This window comes from Labrus mixtus, chromosome 2, assembly GCF_963584025.1.
Source record: "Labrus mixtus chromosome 2, fLabMix1.1, whole genome shotgun sequence".
NCBI classification, from domain to species: Eukaryota; Metazoa; Chordata; class Actinopteri; order Labriformes; family Labridae; genus Labrus; species Labrus mixtus.
The window spans coordinates 32,240,425-32,257,039 of record NC_083613.1 but is presented as its reverse complement, the minus strand read 5'-3'; the positions used below and the strand labels follow the sequence as shown (position 1 = coordinate 32,257,039).

General features: G+C 42.8%; 2 protein-coding genes across 2 annotated transcripts; both read left to right on the top strand.

Moving 5' to 3' along the window:
- The first annotated feature begins 2,602 nt into the window (after nucleotides 1-2,602).
- LOC132992669 (TBC1 domain family member 24-like) lies at nucleotides 2,603-10,663 on the top strand. The gene is made up of 11 exons (XM_061062147.1): nucleotides 2,603-2,878; nucleotides 4,007-4,149; nucleotides 4,249-4,510; nucleotides 4,630-4,746; nucleotides 6,107-6,523; nucleotides 6,607-6,846; nucleotides 6,934-7,089; nucleotides 8,493-8,556; nucleotides 8,869-8,967; nucleotides 9,364-9,676; nucleotides 9,756-10,663. Exons 1-11 carry the CDS (start codon nucleotides 2,661-2,663, stop codon nucleotides 9,929-9,931), a joined length of 2,205 nt encoding a protein of 734 aa, XP_060918130.1. The 5' UTR covers nucleotides 2,603-2,660; the 3' UTR covers nucleotides 9,932-10,663.
- A 1,429-nt stretch (nucleotides 10,664-12,092) lies between these two features.
- On the top strand, nucleotides 12,093-16,407 carry LOC132992663 (zinc finger protein ZFP2-like). Its single transcript, XM_061062132.1, has 3 exons — nucleotides 12,093-12,238; nucleotides 14,254-14,311; nucleotides 14,411-16,407. Exons 2-3 carry the CDS (start codon nucleotides 14,263-14,265, stop codon nucleotides 15,541-15,543), a joined length of 1,182 nt encoding a protein of 393 aa, XP_060918115.1. The 5' UTR covers nucleotides 12,093-12,238; nucleotides 14,254-14,262; the 3' UTR covers nucleotides 15,544-16,407.
- Nucleotides 16,408-16,615: the final 208 nt, after the last annotated feature.

The following is a 16,615-nucleotide window of genomic DNA, read 5'->3' as shown; positions in this document are numbered from 1 at the left end:
ACTACGGCAACGAGAGAGGAACATTAGGCGCTGGAGTCGCGTTTCTTTTTTTTACGTTTCTAAAAAGGCTTTAAAGATTAGTTATTAGTGACTAACTATCCAGTTAGGATTGTTCTTATGTCATAATAGTCAAAACACTTGCATGTTTACTTTTTATAACCCACATGGAGCCAAATTTCCCACTATTCATTAAAAACTTACAGTAGGGGAGACCGGGGTAACACTTTTCACATTTTCCTTCCACCATAACTCAATCAATCAATCATTATTTGTATAGTGTCGATTCATAACAACTGTTATTTCAAGACACTTTACAAAAGAGCATATGGGATAACATGCAGGAAGGGTTTCTCGCGTTCCTGTTGTCCACACTTCCTTGCCGCTGAGGTCGTAGCAGGCCGTACATGAATGAGGATGGAGGTTGTTTTTTAAGGGATTTTTAGTGTTAAACAAATACTCAGTGTAAGTATCATTGTAAAAGAAATGTGACTTGGTACGTAAGTCTTGTCATTGTCTCAGTATGTTTGTCTGGCACGTTAACATTCATGTGGATAAAAGATACGTTGGTTATTCATAATGACTCCGAGTCAATTAAACTACAATTTCAACCGATATGTTGTACTTAACGGCAACACTAACTGGTGATTGAAAAAAGGAATTTCAGAAGTCTTCAGTATTCAGAACGCACCACATACTCAATGTGACATCACGCTTAGGAAGAAAAGTGTGAAAGTATGCATTTTTCAACACACCTAATGTCATTAGCTTGATTCTTAAGGCACTGACTCACCAAGCAGACGGCAGAGAACTAGTGGTGATGAAGGCCGCCTGCGGCGTCGCCTCACGTCTTGGCCAAAAAGTTGCACTTGAACACACCGCAGAGACTCCAGCCGACAGCCAATCACCACGTACGATCTGCACAAGTGTGAGAGGAAATAACTCTCCATGCCAGCAGGGGGCGGTAGCTCTTTGTTATGATACGAGAAGACCATTTTCACACCGCTGTCGGTCACCACTCGTGTTATAGGTAGCCCAGTAATGGAGAATAATGTCTGATAAAAAGTAGAAAATGGCGCTGGCGTTGTCAGCTCTTGGTCTTTAAGTGGAAAAAGAAAAGAAGAGGCGGAGGAGACAAATAAAGAGAAACCACACTAATGATACTAGATACTACAGCGGCATGCTCGAGGGGCTTTCATGAACCTGAGAGGAGAGCTGGAGAGAAATGAAACCAGCCAAATTCCTCTCACTGACTGCCGACCAAGGCTGACGGGTTGCGACGTAGCCGGACACATCGCAAAAACTGGGGCAACGACTGCTCACTCACAGCCTAACCAGGACCGACGGCCGACAATCTCCTTGGTGCGTCAGGGCCTTAAGTGGTGCTATTGAGTGTGTTACAATCGCCCTGCCCTCCCCTAAGTGATAAATTGCAATTGCCTGGACAAGTAGAAGAGCTGTTTCCCTTAATCACAAATATACATTTTAGTTCATGGTGCAGAATGAATTCTTGGGACCTGCTTTTGTTTTTCTAAACTAGACTTTTTAAATGTGCTCAGTTTCTTTTTCTTCCACTGTGGAAAAGTCTGAATTGTGTATCTGTTTAACTACCTTCATTTCTTACAGGACACCAAGAAGTGCACGTACTACATGTTTTGCCCCAGCATCCTTGGAAATTGACACCAAGGAACCACAGCATGCCGCCCCTCCTCCTCCCCCTCCTCCTCCTCCCCCTCCTCCTCCTCCTCCTCTCACAGGGCTAAAGAGCTTGTTTTTCAGCTGCATTACATGTGAAGCCCACATATGACACGAGCACTTGTGCACGATTTCATGTTTCATAACCAAACAGCCGTTGTGTTTGGATCAAAACACGTACCTGTTGTGTGGAATAATAACCTTTGGAAGACTTCTTGGAATAGACTCATTTGGCATTTGGACACTACACATGAAGCAGATTCAGAGAAAAAGAACATCGTCTACGGGCCGTTCTTTTCTGACCTCATTCTGAGGAATTGATTTGTACGTTTGCCCATTTATTTATTTTTTTTAAAGGTTTATTTTGGAGCTTTTCATGCCTTCATTTAGAGATAGGACAGTGGATAGATTCAGAAATAGTGGAGGGAGAGAGAGACATTTCCTGACATGCAGGAAAGGAACAACAGGTCAGATTCGAACCCGGGACGCCCGCTTGGTGGACTTTAGCCTCCGCACAAGGGGCACGCGCATTGACCGCTAGGCTAACTGTCCCCCAGATTTACCTATTTAAATATAAATTTAGATGGAGATGATTCATCAGTAATGGAATATATTTCATGTATGTTACAGTTTAATGACAGTTACGTTCACTGCAGTGAGGCGGCTTATTGGAAGGACACTCCTCTTTAAATGTGTTGGTGTTTTTCCGTGTTTTATGTCAGTTTTGATCTCTAGTCTGTGATTTTCTGCTTCCCAGAATGGGCGACTGTGTGCTGACAAAATGAAAACAACAGTATCAGTGATTTCCTTCACTTTCATTGGCTGAAAAACTGCACAAACAAACCCTTACCACTCTACCTAGCCTCAGGTGGGCCCAGCCCACTCAGGCTTATATAAAGCCCTGATACTGAAGCTGTGCAGCCAGTGACAGGAGACGCGTTGAAAGACAAGCTGCACTCTGGAGAAGAATGAGACTTGAGATGATTCAAGTTTCCAGATCGCCAGAGTTTCCTAATTGTGGGAACATGAATTCAGTTTCGATGCACGCTTCCTCCGATGAAGATCTGGGATCTCTGAAAGGAGGCAGGAGCAGGCCGAGGTCTCACTCGTACTACAGCCGAGAGGACAGTAAGAAGTACGGTGTGCAGACTCAGGTGGAGGAAACATATACAAGACCACGCTCCAGGTATGTGACACCTTCAGTGCAAAGAAATGTGCAGTTTTATCTGTAATCAAAGAATGCTATGCAAAGCAACAAGCCTGTGTTTTCAAATGAAAATGAATTTTCAAATTTTAAATTATTAATTAAACATAAACTTCCATATAGACAGGAAAAACTGGAACGAGGACTCCTGTCATTGGAGTATGTAGTAGTAACAAATATGACGAACACAAAAATAAAAACAGTCATAACTTATTCAGAAGACTAATTATCAATTCTAAATACATTTACAGTAAAACTTAACTTAAAGGCCCATCCCAATTTAAGGCCTGGTCCCCTTTAGTAGCCTGCTGTAGTTGCACGTTTTGACAAATAAAGGCAGCTCTCACTTAGAGGCCCTGATGCATTAAGTGTTGATTAGTTTGCAGATGACAAATATGGCACAAAAGCAGCAAGGCACAAAAAAAAACTTCTGTCTGTCCAGGAAAGACATCCCAGAGAGGCGGGGTTAAACCCTGAACTGAGACATATAGAGACAGACAACCAGCCACACTCACATTCACACCTATCCGGGCAATTTAGAGTAGCAGTCAATCAATCAATGGGGCCCCCTTAGGGAGGTTTCCTACTGTCATTGCAAAATTTGCACAGATCCCGTCATGCCAAATGGCCATTGGGGCCCAAGGCAAAAATCAATTGGGGGCCCTACAACCAGCGTTCAGCAGGGCAATTAGAGTGAATGCTGTCAGATGGGGGCCCCTAAGGGAGGTTTCCTACTGTCATTGCAAAATTTGCACATTATGGGTCACTTCTTTGGTTTAAATTTTGTCCGCCCTCTGGGGCCCCCTACTGGTCTGGGGGCCCAAAGCGGTTGCCTGCTTTGCCTGTTGACAAGCAGCATCTATGATGTTACAAAGACCCAACGTTGACCCCTCATGAGCATTTAACAAAGTTACAGGGGCAAGAAAAAACTTCCTTTGAAGAGGCAGAAATGTTGGGAAAAACCAAACTCATGATGTTCAGCCGTCTGCCGAAAGTGCACCGGCCGGGTTTGAAAAATGGGATAGGGGATGATGCATGAAGAAGGATAGGGACAGGGGGATATTTGAAAATGAATGTGTAAGTTTGACCAAATCTTCCGCTCCCCTGCAGATCTTTTTACAGTATTGAGACATCGGACCAGAATTATGTGCATGAGCTGGGAAACTCAGCATTATCCAGTCCACTGAGGCAGAAGGCGAACTCCAAGTCCAGGTCTAAACCAAAAAAGCACTCTCCATCGAGAGATCTCAACGGTACTGAAATAAGGTTTTTTTATACAGGCTTCCACTTATTCCACGTCTACACTGTTCAGGAAATCAATCTGAAGTGTATACATGAATGTTTTTGTCCAGGCAATAAAGACACTCTGAAGCTCGTGTCCATGATCACCATCTCTGAGTCGGACAACTGGGAGATCACCTCCAACTCGGGGATGAAGTACGGGCAGTTTGTGGACTGGGAGAAGATTGATCCCGAGGCTGCCGAAAGATACCAGCAGATCCTAAAGAGCAATCACCAGCAGCTGAAAACCATGGGCCGGGAAGGATTCTGGGAAATGCCCCACACGCTGCGGGCTAAAGCGTACTATCACATCATCCACAGCATCAACTCCATGTAAGACCCATTTTTAATTCACTCATTTCTATCATAGAAAACAGTGTATATAGGTTAGGATGGATGTATATGAATGACCTGAATGATGACTTGAAAATGGCTCCATGTTGTTTTTTCAGTGGTACAGTCACTCCAGACCGAGAAGTCTACTATGAATTGTCCAAGGAGCTCTTTGGAGAACAGAAAATCAGCACCCATCCTGTGCCAGAATACATGGAGGCCGGAGAAATACCCAGGTACTTTCATGGGAACCTATTCATCTGATTTGGTTTTTATTCATTTTCCCTGCAAGAACCCTCAAGTGGTCTTTTTAAGGCGCCCTAAAAGAAGACTTCTCTAGCCTTTACATTAGTTTCAGATATTCCCTCTATCAACACGAGAGTGGAGGAAAAACATACTGGCAATGAAACAGTTGATTACATGCATGGAAATTGCACAATCCATTAGGGCTTTCACACTTCTGAAATCTCCTGAAAAAACTCGGGAGAATCTCCAGAGCAGTCCTCCAGAAATTAACTAAGACATTTTCCGTCGAGTGCATATCTGAAAATGGCTTAGGGTTGCAGGATATACTGTAGATGTCAGCGCCTTCTCTCAGCCGTATGTGGGGAATTTTCATGTGTGAGTTTTGTGCATGTGCATGCTTAAAGGCTATATATGCGATTTTTTGATCCAGCAGATGTCGCCCTTAAGCACCAGCATGAAACCAAAACAACTCGCGCTGCATTGTTGTGTTAGCATGCTAATGCTAGTGATCTTTATTATGCTCGTATCTTCACACTGCATGTAAATTTACCTGAAATGAGCGTGATCTAGAAACACAGTTAAGCAGTGAGTACAGTATGTTATTCTTCTTTTCTCTAGTCCCTCAATTAAACAACTTTTATACACGAGGGGAGGAGTCAGCCAGCCGTCTCGACGATGTAAACAAACTGAAGATAGGACTCTGAAAACTCTGAAAACATCACAGACAGTGGGACTCGGGTGTTACACCCATTGTAGACAGTCATGACTCACAGAGTTATTTTCAGAGGATAGACTTGATTTATATTATATTTAAGTGTGAAAAATCACATATGAAGATTTTAAGTAAAGAACTTTGAGCTCCATCTTTAGCGCTGTTATTTGCTTAATGTTGCCAAGTGCTGGGGCAACAATCACCTAGCAGTTACTGCGTGCACCCCATGTACAGAGGCTTAAGTTTTTTAGAGCAGGCAGCCCCTTTCCGAGTCCGACCTGTGGATCCTTTCCCACATGTCGTTCCCCACTCTCTCTCTCCTATGTCTGAAAAAAAGGTATAAAAAGCCCAAACATAAACTTTTGCTCACAATAGTTTCATGTTGGATCTCTGTGAATGATGTAACAAAGAGTATAACCATGACTTGCTCTTTTTGTAAACTGTCTTGAGAAAACATTTGTTAAGTTGTGTCATACAAATAAAGTCGGATAGATTGATTGATTGATGAATTGGTTCATGTATCATGGACATTTCTATACTGTATTAAAATAATGATAACATGTAGGCTATGCAGCATTTTTCTGCCCGAAAACAAAAAATGTTTTTGTAAATGGGACACATGTCTTTTCTTTGTTTAGATACTGTCTCAACAAAGCCGGCCTGAACGCCGTCAAAAAGATCCTCCTCTGCCTCGGGAAATACTTCCCGGAGATGAACTTCTGTCCCATCCTACCCGAGCTGGTCTCCCTCCTCCTCCACTTCAGCCAGGACGAAGCCGAGTGTTTCCACAGCGTGTCCCGCCTCATCTGCTACCAAGACCCCAACAAGCGTTACATCGACCAGACCTTCCTCACTTACCGGGCCTCCTGCATGACCTTCGGCGACCTCGCGAACAAGTCTTGCAGAGGCATCCGGAAGCTGATCGCCAGCTCTCACCAGAACCTGTTTGAGTTTTACTCCGACTGGATAATGTGGATATTCGCAGACCTTCCGTTCACATATGCGATCAGAGTGCTGGATGTGTACCTACTGGAGGGCTACAAAGTGCTCTACAGGTTTGTCAAGTCCTTAAATCTGAATGTAGAACTTATAATTTAGAAGCATCACAGTGAATTAATCTCACACTCACTTCTCGTAGGGTGGCGCTGGCTCTGCTCTGCCTCTACAGAGTGTCCGTCTCGTCTCGGGTGGCGGATGTGGAGGACTTCAGGACAGACATGAAGAGCTTTGTGCAGAACATAGCTCGACACTGTACGGCCGAGAACCTCCTGGAGAGGGGCTTCATGGTTTCCATGGCCACGCGGAGAGAGCTCAACCTCCTGTTCAACGCCAACAAGGACTCCCTCATGCAGAAAGGAGTCAGCATACACCAGAAGAGGTCGGTTCAAGCAGGAAAAGGAAGAAAAACAGCAGGTTGATTTGTCTTCTTTTTTTCACTGTTTCTGTTTTTTTTATGTGTCTAAAGGCAGTCGGTTGAGTCAGTGGATTTCAACAACATCACCTCCAGTGTCGTGACGGCGACTGAGATGAGAGTTGTTTGGGCTTGGATACCCGAGCGCTTCGCCCTCTTTAGTCCCATTCGGCTGTTTAGCACGGCTGAACACGGAAGGAGTCTGGCTTCGTAAGTAAACTTCTCTGACCCAGAAACTCCTTGAGAAACTTTCTGGGAGACAAAAAAAAAAACAAAAAAACAGAAGACTTGTGACTTTAGACCAAACGGTAACTTCCTGTGTTAGAAAAATAAGTGCAAAAAACTGCAGTGACTTGAGGCCGGCTCCAAAAAGCACACACTATATGCAACATGGACGTCACCCATTGATTACTGAAGCGGTGTTATGAAATCCAACGGTGATGGCGGCCATACTGGAAATGTTGTGTCGACATAACTTGCAGTCAATAATAGAGACAGAGGTGGAGCTGAGTGGTCCTTAAGCCTCCTAGCAAGCAGCTACAATTCATCCACTTGAAGTCATTTTATTATGGATTTAGAAAGAGTTTTGCACACATTTACATAAAACATGGCGTGATTGGCTTTCCTACCTGCTGCTTTGTAGCTGTTTGCAAGAAAGCTTAAGACCCACCTCTACTCAGCCTGCTTCTCTGTTTCTACATTGATCAAAAGTTGGGTTAAGACAACATTTCCAACATGGCGATTGCGATCGTTCGACTTCAAAACGTCTCCTCAGAAACCACATGGTGACGTCACTGAGACTATGTCCATGTTTATATAATCTACATTGAACATCAAGTTAAAGCAACCGGGAGGAACTTTGAGTTTGTGTGGATTTTGGCAACCCAATTAGACAAAGTATGTACTACCTAAATTAATTAGAACATCTGATTTCAAGATACATACAAAGTAAAAAATACCTTTTTTCCCTAGCAGATTTTTATTATAGCTTGTTTTGTGCTTTTAATATCTTGAAATAGGATGTTTATCTGGATTTGTCAGGTTAATGTGACGTATAATAAGTGCAGTAATATTTCTTGGGACTAAAAATTAGACAAATACACTTGCTAAGATTGGAGTTTTTTCCAGTGTAACACCTTTTCAGAAACCAGTGGGTATCCTCACTCTGCATCCATCTTTCATACAATTGGTGCTTTAGATGTATTCCTTTTATTGGGAAAATAAATATGCTCTGTTCCACTTCTAAAACCCCTATTTGATATGGCCTTATCATCACATGCATTACTGAAAGAGGCCAGGTCATTGTGGGCCACTGAATACTCAAACCATGTACCAGCATTAAAAAGCATTCTCAGGTGTAATTACATAACAGAGATGAGTGGTATGTTGTCACTGTCAACATGTTTGCACTGAGTGAGATGTCAAAGTGACTGACAGTTTACTGGCAGGTCACAACTGTTTATGTCAAAGAAATATCTTGATGTTGTAACCCATGGTGAAATTTAATATGGCAATGCTTTCATAGAGGGTGTTCATTGAAAGTTCATTTTATTCTGTTTTACATCGTAGTGTTGGTATATAATTTAAACATTAATGATTATTTTCTCATTCAGATTCTATTCACATGTGGAGGGACACGAACCAGCGGTCCTGATTATCAAAACTGTGGATGAAGAGGTAAAACTAAAAAACACCATGAATACCTCAGGGCCCAGATGTTCAAACGTGACCCAATAGGAATAAAGCCATCAGATAGGATCAAATCCTGAAACAGAAAGTGCTGTCCAGCGGAATTGGAACTAAAAGCTGGATGGATTGTCTGATCCTGTTTATAAAAAGTTGATTTTTTTTAAATCTGAATGATTCCTGTCCAGGTTCAACTCTTTGAACAACTCGGCCCTGATGATTTGAGTCAACAGGTCTCAGGTTTACCATGATATGACAAGAGCATCAAATAATTTATTGTCTGATTACATTCTTATGTCTCAGGTCTTTGGGGCCTTCCTGCCAACAGATATGATCGAAAGAAGAAAGCATGACTCCGGTGGACTTACATACTTTGGAACTGGGGAATGTTTCGTTTTCACGGTGAGAAACATTTCCTTCCTTTCCTCGTCTTGAATCAAACTTTAAACTTTCACTCTCAGGTTTGCTGCAAGATACATCACAAAAACAAATTTGGATCAATTTCCGACATAGAGGCGCTGCTTGTCAACAGGCAAGGCAGGCAACCGATTGGGGCCCCAGACCAGTAGTGGGCTCCAGAGGGCCGACAAAATTTAAACTAAAGCAGCGACCCAGAATGTGCAAATTTTGCGTTGACAGTAGGAAACCGCCCTAAGGGGCCCCCATCTGACAGCATTCACTCGAATTGCCCTGCTGAACGCTGGTTGTAGGGCCCCCAGTTGAGTTTTGCCTTGGACTTGACTGGATCTTAATATACAGTTTATGGTCTCAACAAGAAATCTACTCTCTCTCCTTCAGCTTCGTCCCAGCATGGAGCGTTACCAGCAGGCCATGGTCAACATTATGACCAGGAGAGCTTCTCCTCCTCAGCAGGTTCAGCCCGGCAACGACGCTTCCCCTGAGGTCCCCAATACCGGGTGGTGCCCCGTCACCTCCACCCCCGGCAACACAACTCTGACATGTCCAGCTGGAACCCCCCAGGACCCCAGTTACCTGACGATCCCCTGCACTGCCCCTTCAGAGGAACCCATGACCGCCAAGGAGCCAAAGAGACCCAAGGAACTGGAAGCCTCCATGTTCATTGCAGGCAGCGACAGTCAGCTTTTTATCGGTATGTCTGTTTAACATATTTAGAACATAAGAACCAGACCGACTTAAGATAATGTGCTGATGCATGTGTCCTCTTTTAGGTGGTGATGGTGGCCATGCACTCTGCTTAGAGAAGGACCTAACGGGAGGATACTCAGACCCTTGTGACACGTTCAAGAGCATCCCACTCTGCAAGGGACATTTCAAGATCCAGGCACTCGAAGTGTGGGGCATCCAGAACTCAATTTCCCTTTCTCACACTTTTCTCTCTCTGTAACAAAAAATGAAAGAGCTGCGTTGTGATTTACATCTTTTGGAAAATGCTGAAGTTTGCTGTTTCGTTGGACTTGTTCATAGGCCGATATGAATTTTCAAATATTTATTTTGTTAATCATTTTCAAACACCTGAGTGAGATGTCACTTGCATGTTTTCTACACGTTAAAGCTCCTGTGAGGAGTTTTCAGCTGGTGATGAAAAAGACTGAAATTACTATTGATACCTCTCTATGACCTAAGAAGGCGTAAGAGACCATCAGCGAGAAGACTGATTATTTTTATGTGGTTATTTTTAATGCCTGTAAACGCTTTTTTTTTTACATTCTCCGAGTCAAGGATTCATAGTGAGTGATATGTTTGCCTGTTATAAAGAAGCAGGGTGATACTCTTGGGAGACAACACTACTTAAGTCTGTTTAGCATAAAATCAGCAAAAGGATAAACGTTTTCGGAAAACAGTAACATCTCTTTGATGGATCTGCTTCATCTGTGTTGGTTTCCCTATTATTCAATTTGTATGAATCTTTCTTAATAAGACGTGTTGGGGTAGAAACACATGTTATTTTCTTTTTTCTTTAGACATCTGTCCAGTCTTGTGATGATAGTCCAGGTCCTATTGACTAACAATAAACTGCCTTTGGTACCCAAGTTCATGAATACTTTGCTGCGTTTTAGTTTTGTTGGATCTACTGAAAATATAAAAAGTGAACTCGTAAAATGTGCTTGATGTTTGTTTGTCTACTTGTGTGTTGTTTCTTTTTTTTCCCAACATAATTACTGAAACAATGTCAAAGACCATAATACCTTTAAGTAAGTAAAGTTTATATAGCACATCAGATGTCACAAAGTGCTTCACAATAAAGTATTGAATAGAGATAATAACCGACAGTCACATAAAATCAAATACAGACAAGTCTGAACAGATGGGTCTTTAGCTGCTTTTTAAAGTGTCCACAGAGGTCAATGCTCTCAGTTCTGGGGGAAGACAATTCCAAAATTCTGGTGCCACAACCTCAAAGGCCCAGTCTCCTTTTAGGCAGTCTTTTGCCTTGTGCGAGGAAAAAACAGCAGACCCCTGGTAAGAAGACCTCAGGGACCTGCTGGTGTTACAGTATATGGCCTCAGATGCTCAGTGACATAAGCCGGAGCTTGACCATGCACGGCTCTAAACACAATAACAAGAACATTAAATTGGATCCTGAAACTGATGGGGAGCCGGTGGAAAGACATAATGATAGGTGTAACAGATTTAAACAACAGAGGGCCCAAAACAGACCCTTGTGGAACACCACAAGTTAGGTCTGAGGGTGTACGTCAGTGTGTGCTTTTGGCTTTACTACCGTAACTATGGTCATGACCTTTTTTGACCAGGAGGTCCCAAATCTATTTTACCAGACCTGGCCAAGGTAGCAGCCAAACACAACCACATTAAAAGACAACACAACTCGACATGGGAAAACCACAAAAACATTCTTAAAACAGTATTCAAATACACTGTGGCCTCCACTTGCCTCTGTCACCAGCTTCTGGAGTGAAACCAAGAAGATTACAGAGGTAATCCAGAAGTTAGCACAGTATCGCTTTATAAATAAAAATGCATGAGTGCCGTTGTCTGCGATTTTATATTGCTAAACTGTGTTGACTCCTTTTTCTTTCAATAAATAAAAAACTGTTGATGTAAACAAAAGGTAGGCTAGACCAGGGGTTTACAAACATTTCAGCCCGTGACCCCCAATATAACGGTGCTGCAGACTGGGGACCCCCACTGTCCCAGCAGGTGGTTAAAACATTGAACATTGCGCACAGCCGCCCAAGCACAATAGGCACTGGCACTGGCATTAGAACACCACACAATAGCCTATACACCGTAACTTATTGTAAGAAACTACTTTTTTGTGTGTTTTTTAACCCAAAAGGTTAAAATATGCAATTTTACACCACTTTGTATTTTCATAATTTTTTGGAAGGAATCGACCCCACCAGTTTCTCTGAACCCCTCACTTTGGAAACCACTGTGCTAGACTACTGGTCTCTTAACACAAAGCAGGTATGTGGCAGATATAGGCTCCAATTAATTTATAAAGCTGTCCAAAACGTCTTTCTTCCGGAATAATCCAACCTCCGAATTTACGAGGGGTACGTGAAGGTACCGTGAAAGGGACGGGCATGTAGCTGTTTGTTTTTTTTTCACACTGCAGTAGCTTGATAAGCTGCAGCTACTAGCTCTCCTTTAACGAGATGTGTGTGGTGTATTGTAAACGTTTCGGACAGAGATATGGGACAGCCTTTTATTAAGGATCACTAGAAAGGTGGGACTCAATTTTGCATGCTCTACTTTTAATGTGTGGCGTTTCATGCTGAGCACGACAACAAGGTTAGCTTTGCGAGGTTAGCTTCCTTCAGCTAGTTCAGTCTGTGTGCATCATGTGCATGAGTCCCAGAAAAACACTCATCCACACACACTGGGGTTTGTTTTTTTGGTTCGTTGTTGGACTTTCTCTTGAAGCAAAACATATTAAGCTTTGTTGTCCTGCACATTAACAGTTTATTATCAACGTGATGTTGTTATTTCACGAATCAGTGTTGGCTGCTTTACAACATATAAGTATAACATTAACACATTAACACAATGTTTACAGTTCATCCTGCTTTACTAAAATAAGATGCTGAAATGCAATGTAAACAGGTTTGCCACACAGATGTTTGTGCGCATAAATAACATCTATCCGTTTATAAAAGATAATATATTAAAGCAGAATCACACAAGAAGGAGTGACTCAATTCAATTCAATTCAGAAAACTTTATTTGTCCCCGGGGGGCACACAGAGCAGTAAATTAACAACAGTGCAGGTAGACGAAACATTTGAAACTAAATATAAAGTGTCAATTTAAATACAACTTGAAGCTTAAACTTAACTTAAAAATCTAAAATCTAAAAGAGTAGATATAAGTACTGAGAGCAGTGCTGATATCCACTACAACATCTCCACCTGCAGTGTGATATTACTTTTTTACAACAGTCATAAAGCAGAAAATAGTGAAGTAAAAATCAACAACAGATTATTTCTTATCTCCACCAACTCAACTAGTTCAACAATTTAACTTAAACTAGACTGTTGCTAAGCAACCCAAACATTCAGGGCTCAACAGTGTGGTCCCTGAAGTAAATATCCCATTCATTTTCTCCATAGCAGATTTGATTATTATCCATAATGTCATTTACCCTCCAGAGTAGACTGACCACGATCTACCCGAGTGTGAAACATTGTTACATGCTCCTATAAGAGACACGAGTTCGTATATCAACATTATTGTAAGAAAAACAAAGTTTATTCACGATATCGGAGCAAAGAACTACACTACCCACTATCATAGAGTGCCACAGAGACGTCTGTGATTGGTTGAGCTTGCTGTTACCATGGCAATGATTCCGTATGCGAACAGACAAGTTTCGCTTGCAGGCTACCTAGTTAGTTAGCCAGCTAACACGAAAGGTACTAATAACATTGTCACGCCGCAGTGAATGTAGTTTATATTTTCAACAACACAAACTACAAGATAGTATGAACACTATAACAATGACAAAAGTTATTATTTTTTCCCCCCAAGCACCTTTGCTACTCAGTCGGTATCCATGGTTACCACAGAACAGAAACTTAGTAGTATGAACCTTTACTTGTCTTGTATGTTTAAAAATGAAAACATTGAAATTAGAGTTTGTTGTTTGATTCTGAGGTTTGAGATTGATGAATAAAGAAAAACACTCAGCTGTAAATGTCATTTGTGTTTCCTGCACATAGAGATAGCACCAGTTAGAGCACTAAACAATATTTGTTCATGTGGCTTTCACAGATTTAAGGGTCACCACCCCCCATCACATGCTCACGATCATGATAATATATAATATTTATACCCTGTAGCCTATCCATAGAATCTTTCTCAACAGGCGATAGTACAAAAAAATGCAGCAACTGGGCTCTGTGACTGTTTTAAACGTGCTGTCGGTAACCTACTTCACAACTCTCACCGTCCACTGAGAGCTGAACTACCGTACTGTAGCTAGTAGGGGTGCAAACATGTATAGTACTAAAAGAGCGACACAGCTGCAGAAAGACTGCACATTGTAAGACAGTTTGAATCTTTCTCTGAGAGACCCCCAAAACAGAGTCCGTCTTAAATACCGCTCGGCCTATATTCTGGATTTTACGGTAATTGTAAGAAATCTAGTGTATGTTAGCCCAGCACTGAAAACTTGCTCCAAAATACTGATGAAAACTTTCCATTTCCTCTGTGTCGCTCTGTTTCTGTGGTGTCTGTTTGTAGGTTGCAGTCATGGGCCCTGACGCTGAATCTGTCCCTAAAACATCATCTTCAGATGAAGGTTAGTAAGCGACGAGTCTTTGCATTCCCACATTTTTACGGTGAACATTCAAGCATCAAGTATTAAGAGGCATGCGTGTTGTGTTCTTTGGTCGCTCAGGCCCGGGAGTAATCGTCGTCAAGGTGATCTCAGACTCAGATTCGGACGATGCATCGTGCACCGCCGAGAACTCCAAGCAGTCGGAGAGCAACCCGGCGGACAAGTGTCACCCCTGCTCCGTCTGCGGGAAGGTGTTCGACAGGCCGTCCAAGCTGGAGCGACACAAACCGGTCCACACGAGGGAGCCCAAGACCGTTCATCAGTGTGAGCACTGCGAGAAGAGTTTCACGCAGCAGGAGAAGCTGATCCGACACCAGAGCTGCCACAATCGGACTAACAAACACCCGTGTCCCGACTGCGGGAAAGTGTTTAACAGGCCTTCCAAGTTAGAGAGGCATAAGCGCACGCACTCCAAGAAACCCAAGGTGCCTCATCAGTGTTCGTTCTGCATGAAGACGTTCAGTAAACTTAACAAACTGGTGCGTCACAAGCGGATGCACACGGGAGAGAAGCCTTTCACCTGCTCGGTCTGCGGGAAAGGGTTCTCCGAGTCCGGGCACTGCAAAGCGCACGAGAAGACGCACCAGGAGCAGCCGGAGAAACCCCACCGCTGCGCCGACTGCGGGATGTGTTTCTTCAAGGCGTCGGAGCTGCGTCGGCACTTCCGCTCGCACACGGGGGAGAAGCCGTTCAGATGCAGCCTGTGCGAGAGCCGCTTCTCCCGCTCGGAGGGACTCAAGAGACACATGAGGAGCCACACGGGGGAGCGGCCGTACAAGTGCATCGTCTGCGAGAAGGGGTTTTACTCGCGTCACGACATGAACATTCACGGGCTGACCCACTCGGGGGAGAAACCGCACCTCTGCCCCGTGTGCGGGAAGGGCTTCTCGCAGCTCGGCAACATGAAAGAGCACGAGCAGAACGTCCACATCAAGTCGGAGAAGTACATCTGCAACCTGTGCGGGGCGACGTTCACTCGGTACAAGTCTCTGACCAAACACCAGCGGACGCACACGGGAGAAAGACCCTACCTGTGCCTCACATGCGGCCGCAGGTTTTCATGGAGCCACTCTCTGAGCAGGCACCGCAGGTCGCACGCACACAGGCAGATGTCGATGGACACGGCCAAAGACACGTCGAGTTTTGAAGCGCCCTCTGAGAATCAAGCAGCCGTTGAAGAAGTGAAATCTTAATAAAAGTTTGAGCTGAAATGTACCAATTTGTGTGACATTAAAATGTTGTTTTGAGGCTTTTTTTTTTACATTTCTATTTGTTGCTTGTTTTTTTAATTCATCCACTAATTATCAGAGATTCTCAGTCAGCTGGCAACGAGCCTCTTGTTGTCTGATAAATATTTGTTGATCAAAAAGGAAAAAGCTTTTTGTGACAGAAGTGTTTCAATTGCTGAAATATCACAGACTTTGTAATTGTTTCTAAAAATGGTTACTAACCAAAAGTGCTGTCACAACCAAAGCAGAGTTGACCCTTCAGAAGCCCCAAAACTGCAACCAGATTTTCTAAAATGAAATATTCACCCCGCCTCTGCAGCTGTAAGATTAAAAGAGGAGTCAGTAGCATTGTGTGCTCATCGCCACATTCGCTGCAGGAAGTATTGTGTACGTTTACTTCCTGTACCAACACTGCAAGCTACTGTATGCTAGCACAAGCTAACCACTGATGTTTGGCAGCAGCAGCAGTGTTAATGCGAACTGTTTTATCCTTCTCAGCTTTTTTTTTACAATCATTGCATTTTTCATGATGTGAACATTAACATGAACAGTATGCTGTGCAGAAATGTAATTAACAGATTTTTCTTTGTGATACTTTATACAAACATGGGAGCCTACGATCAATAAATAAGTACATCACATGTCGGAGAAGCCCGCTGCAGGATTACAATATGGCATTAAACTTTGAGAGACATAATCAAGCAGAGTGCTGACATTTATTTTAAGTTGTGCTGTTCTGGATTTAAATTGAACGTCGAGCTACACGCTTAAGGTCTGTCTTTGATTGTAATGATATTAAAGCCACCAATAAACTGTCCTCACACAGCAGCTGTTGCATTTAAAGCTTTTTTATTTCATAATGAACGACATTTGTTAAATCTCCAGTAAAGATCTTTTTGCTTTGTGTTGATTTTGGCGTCCCCTGTAGACAAGCAGAATCTCTTTTTCTGTGCTCATCTTGTCCTGTATATGACTGAGTAGTGTCGTCTGATTTAAAAAAAAAGATCTAATCTTTTTTTTTTTTTTTTAATTTAAT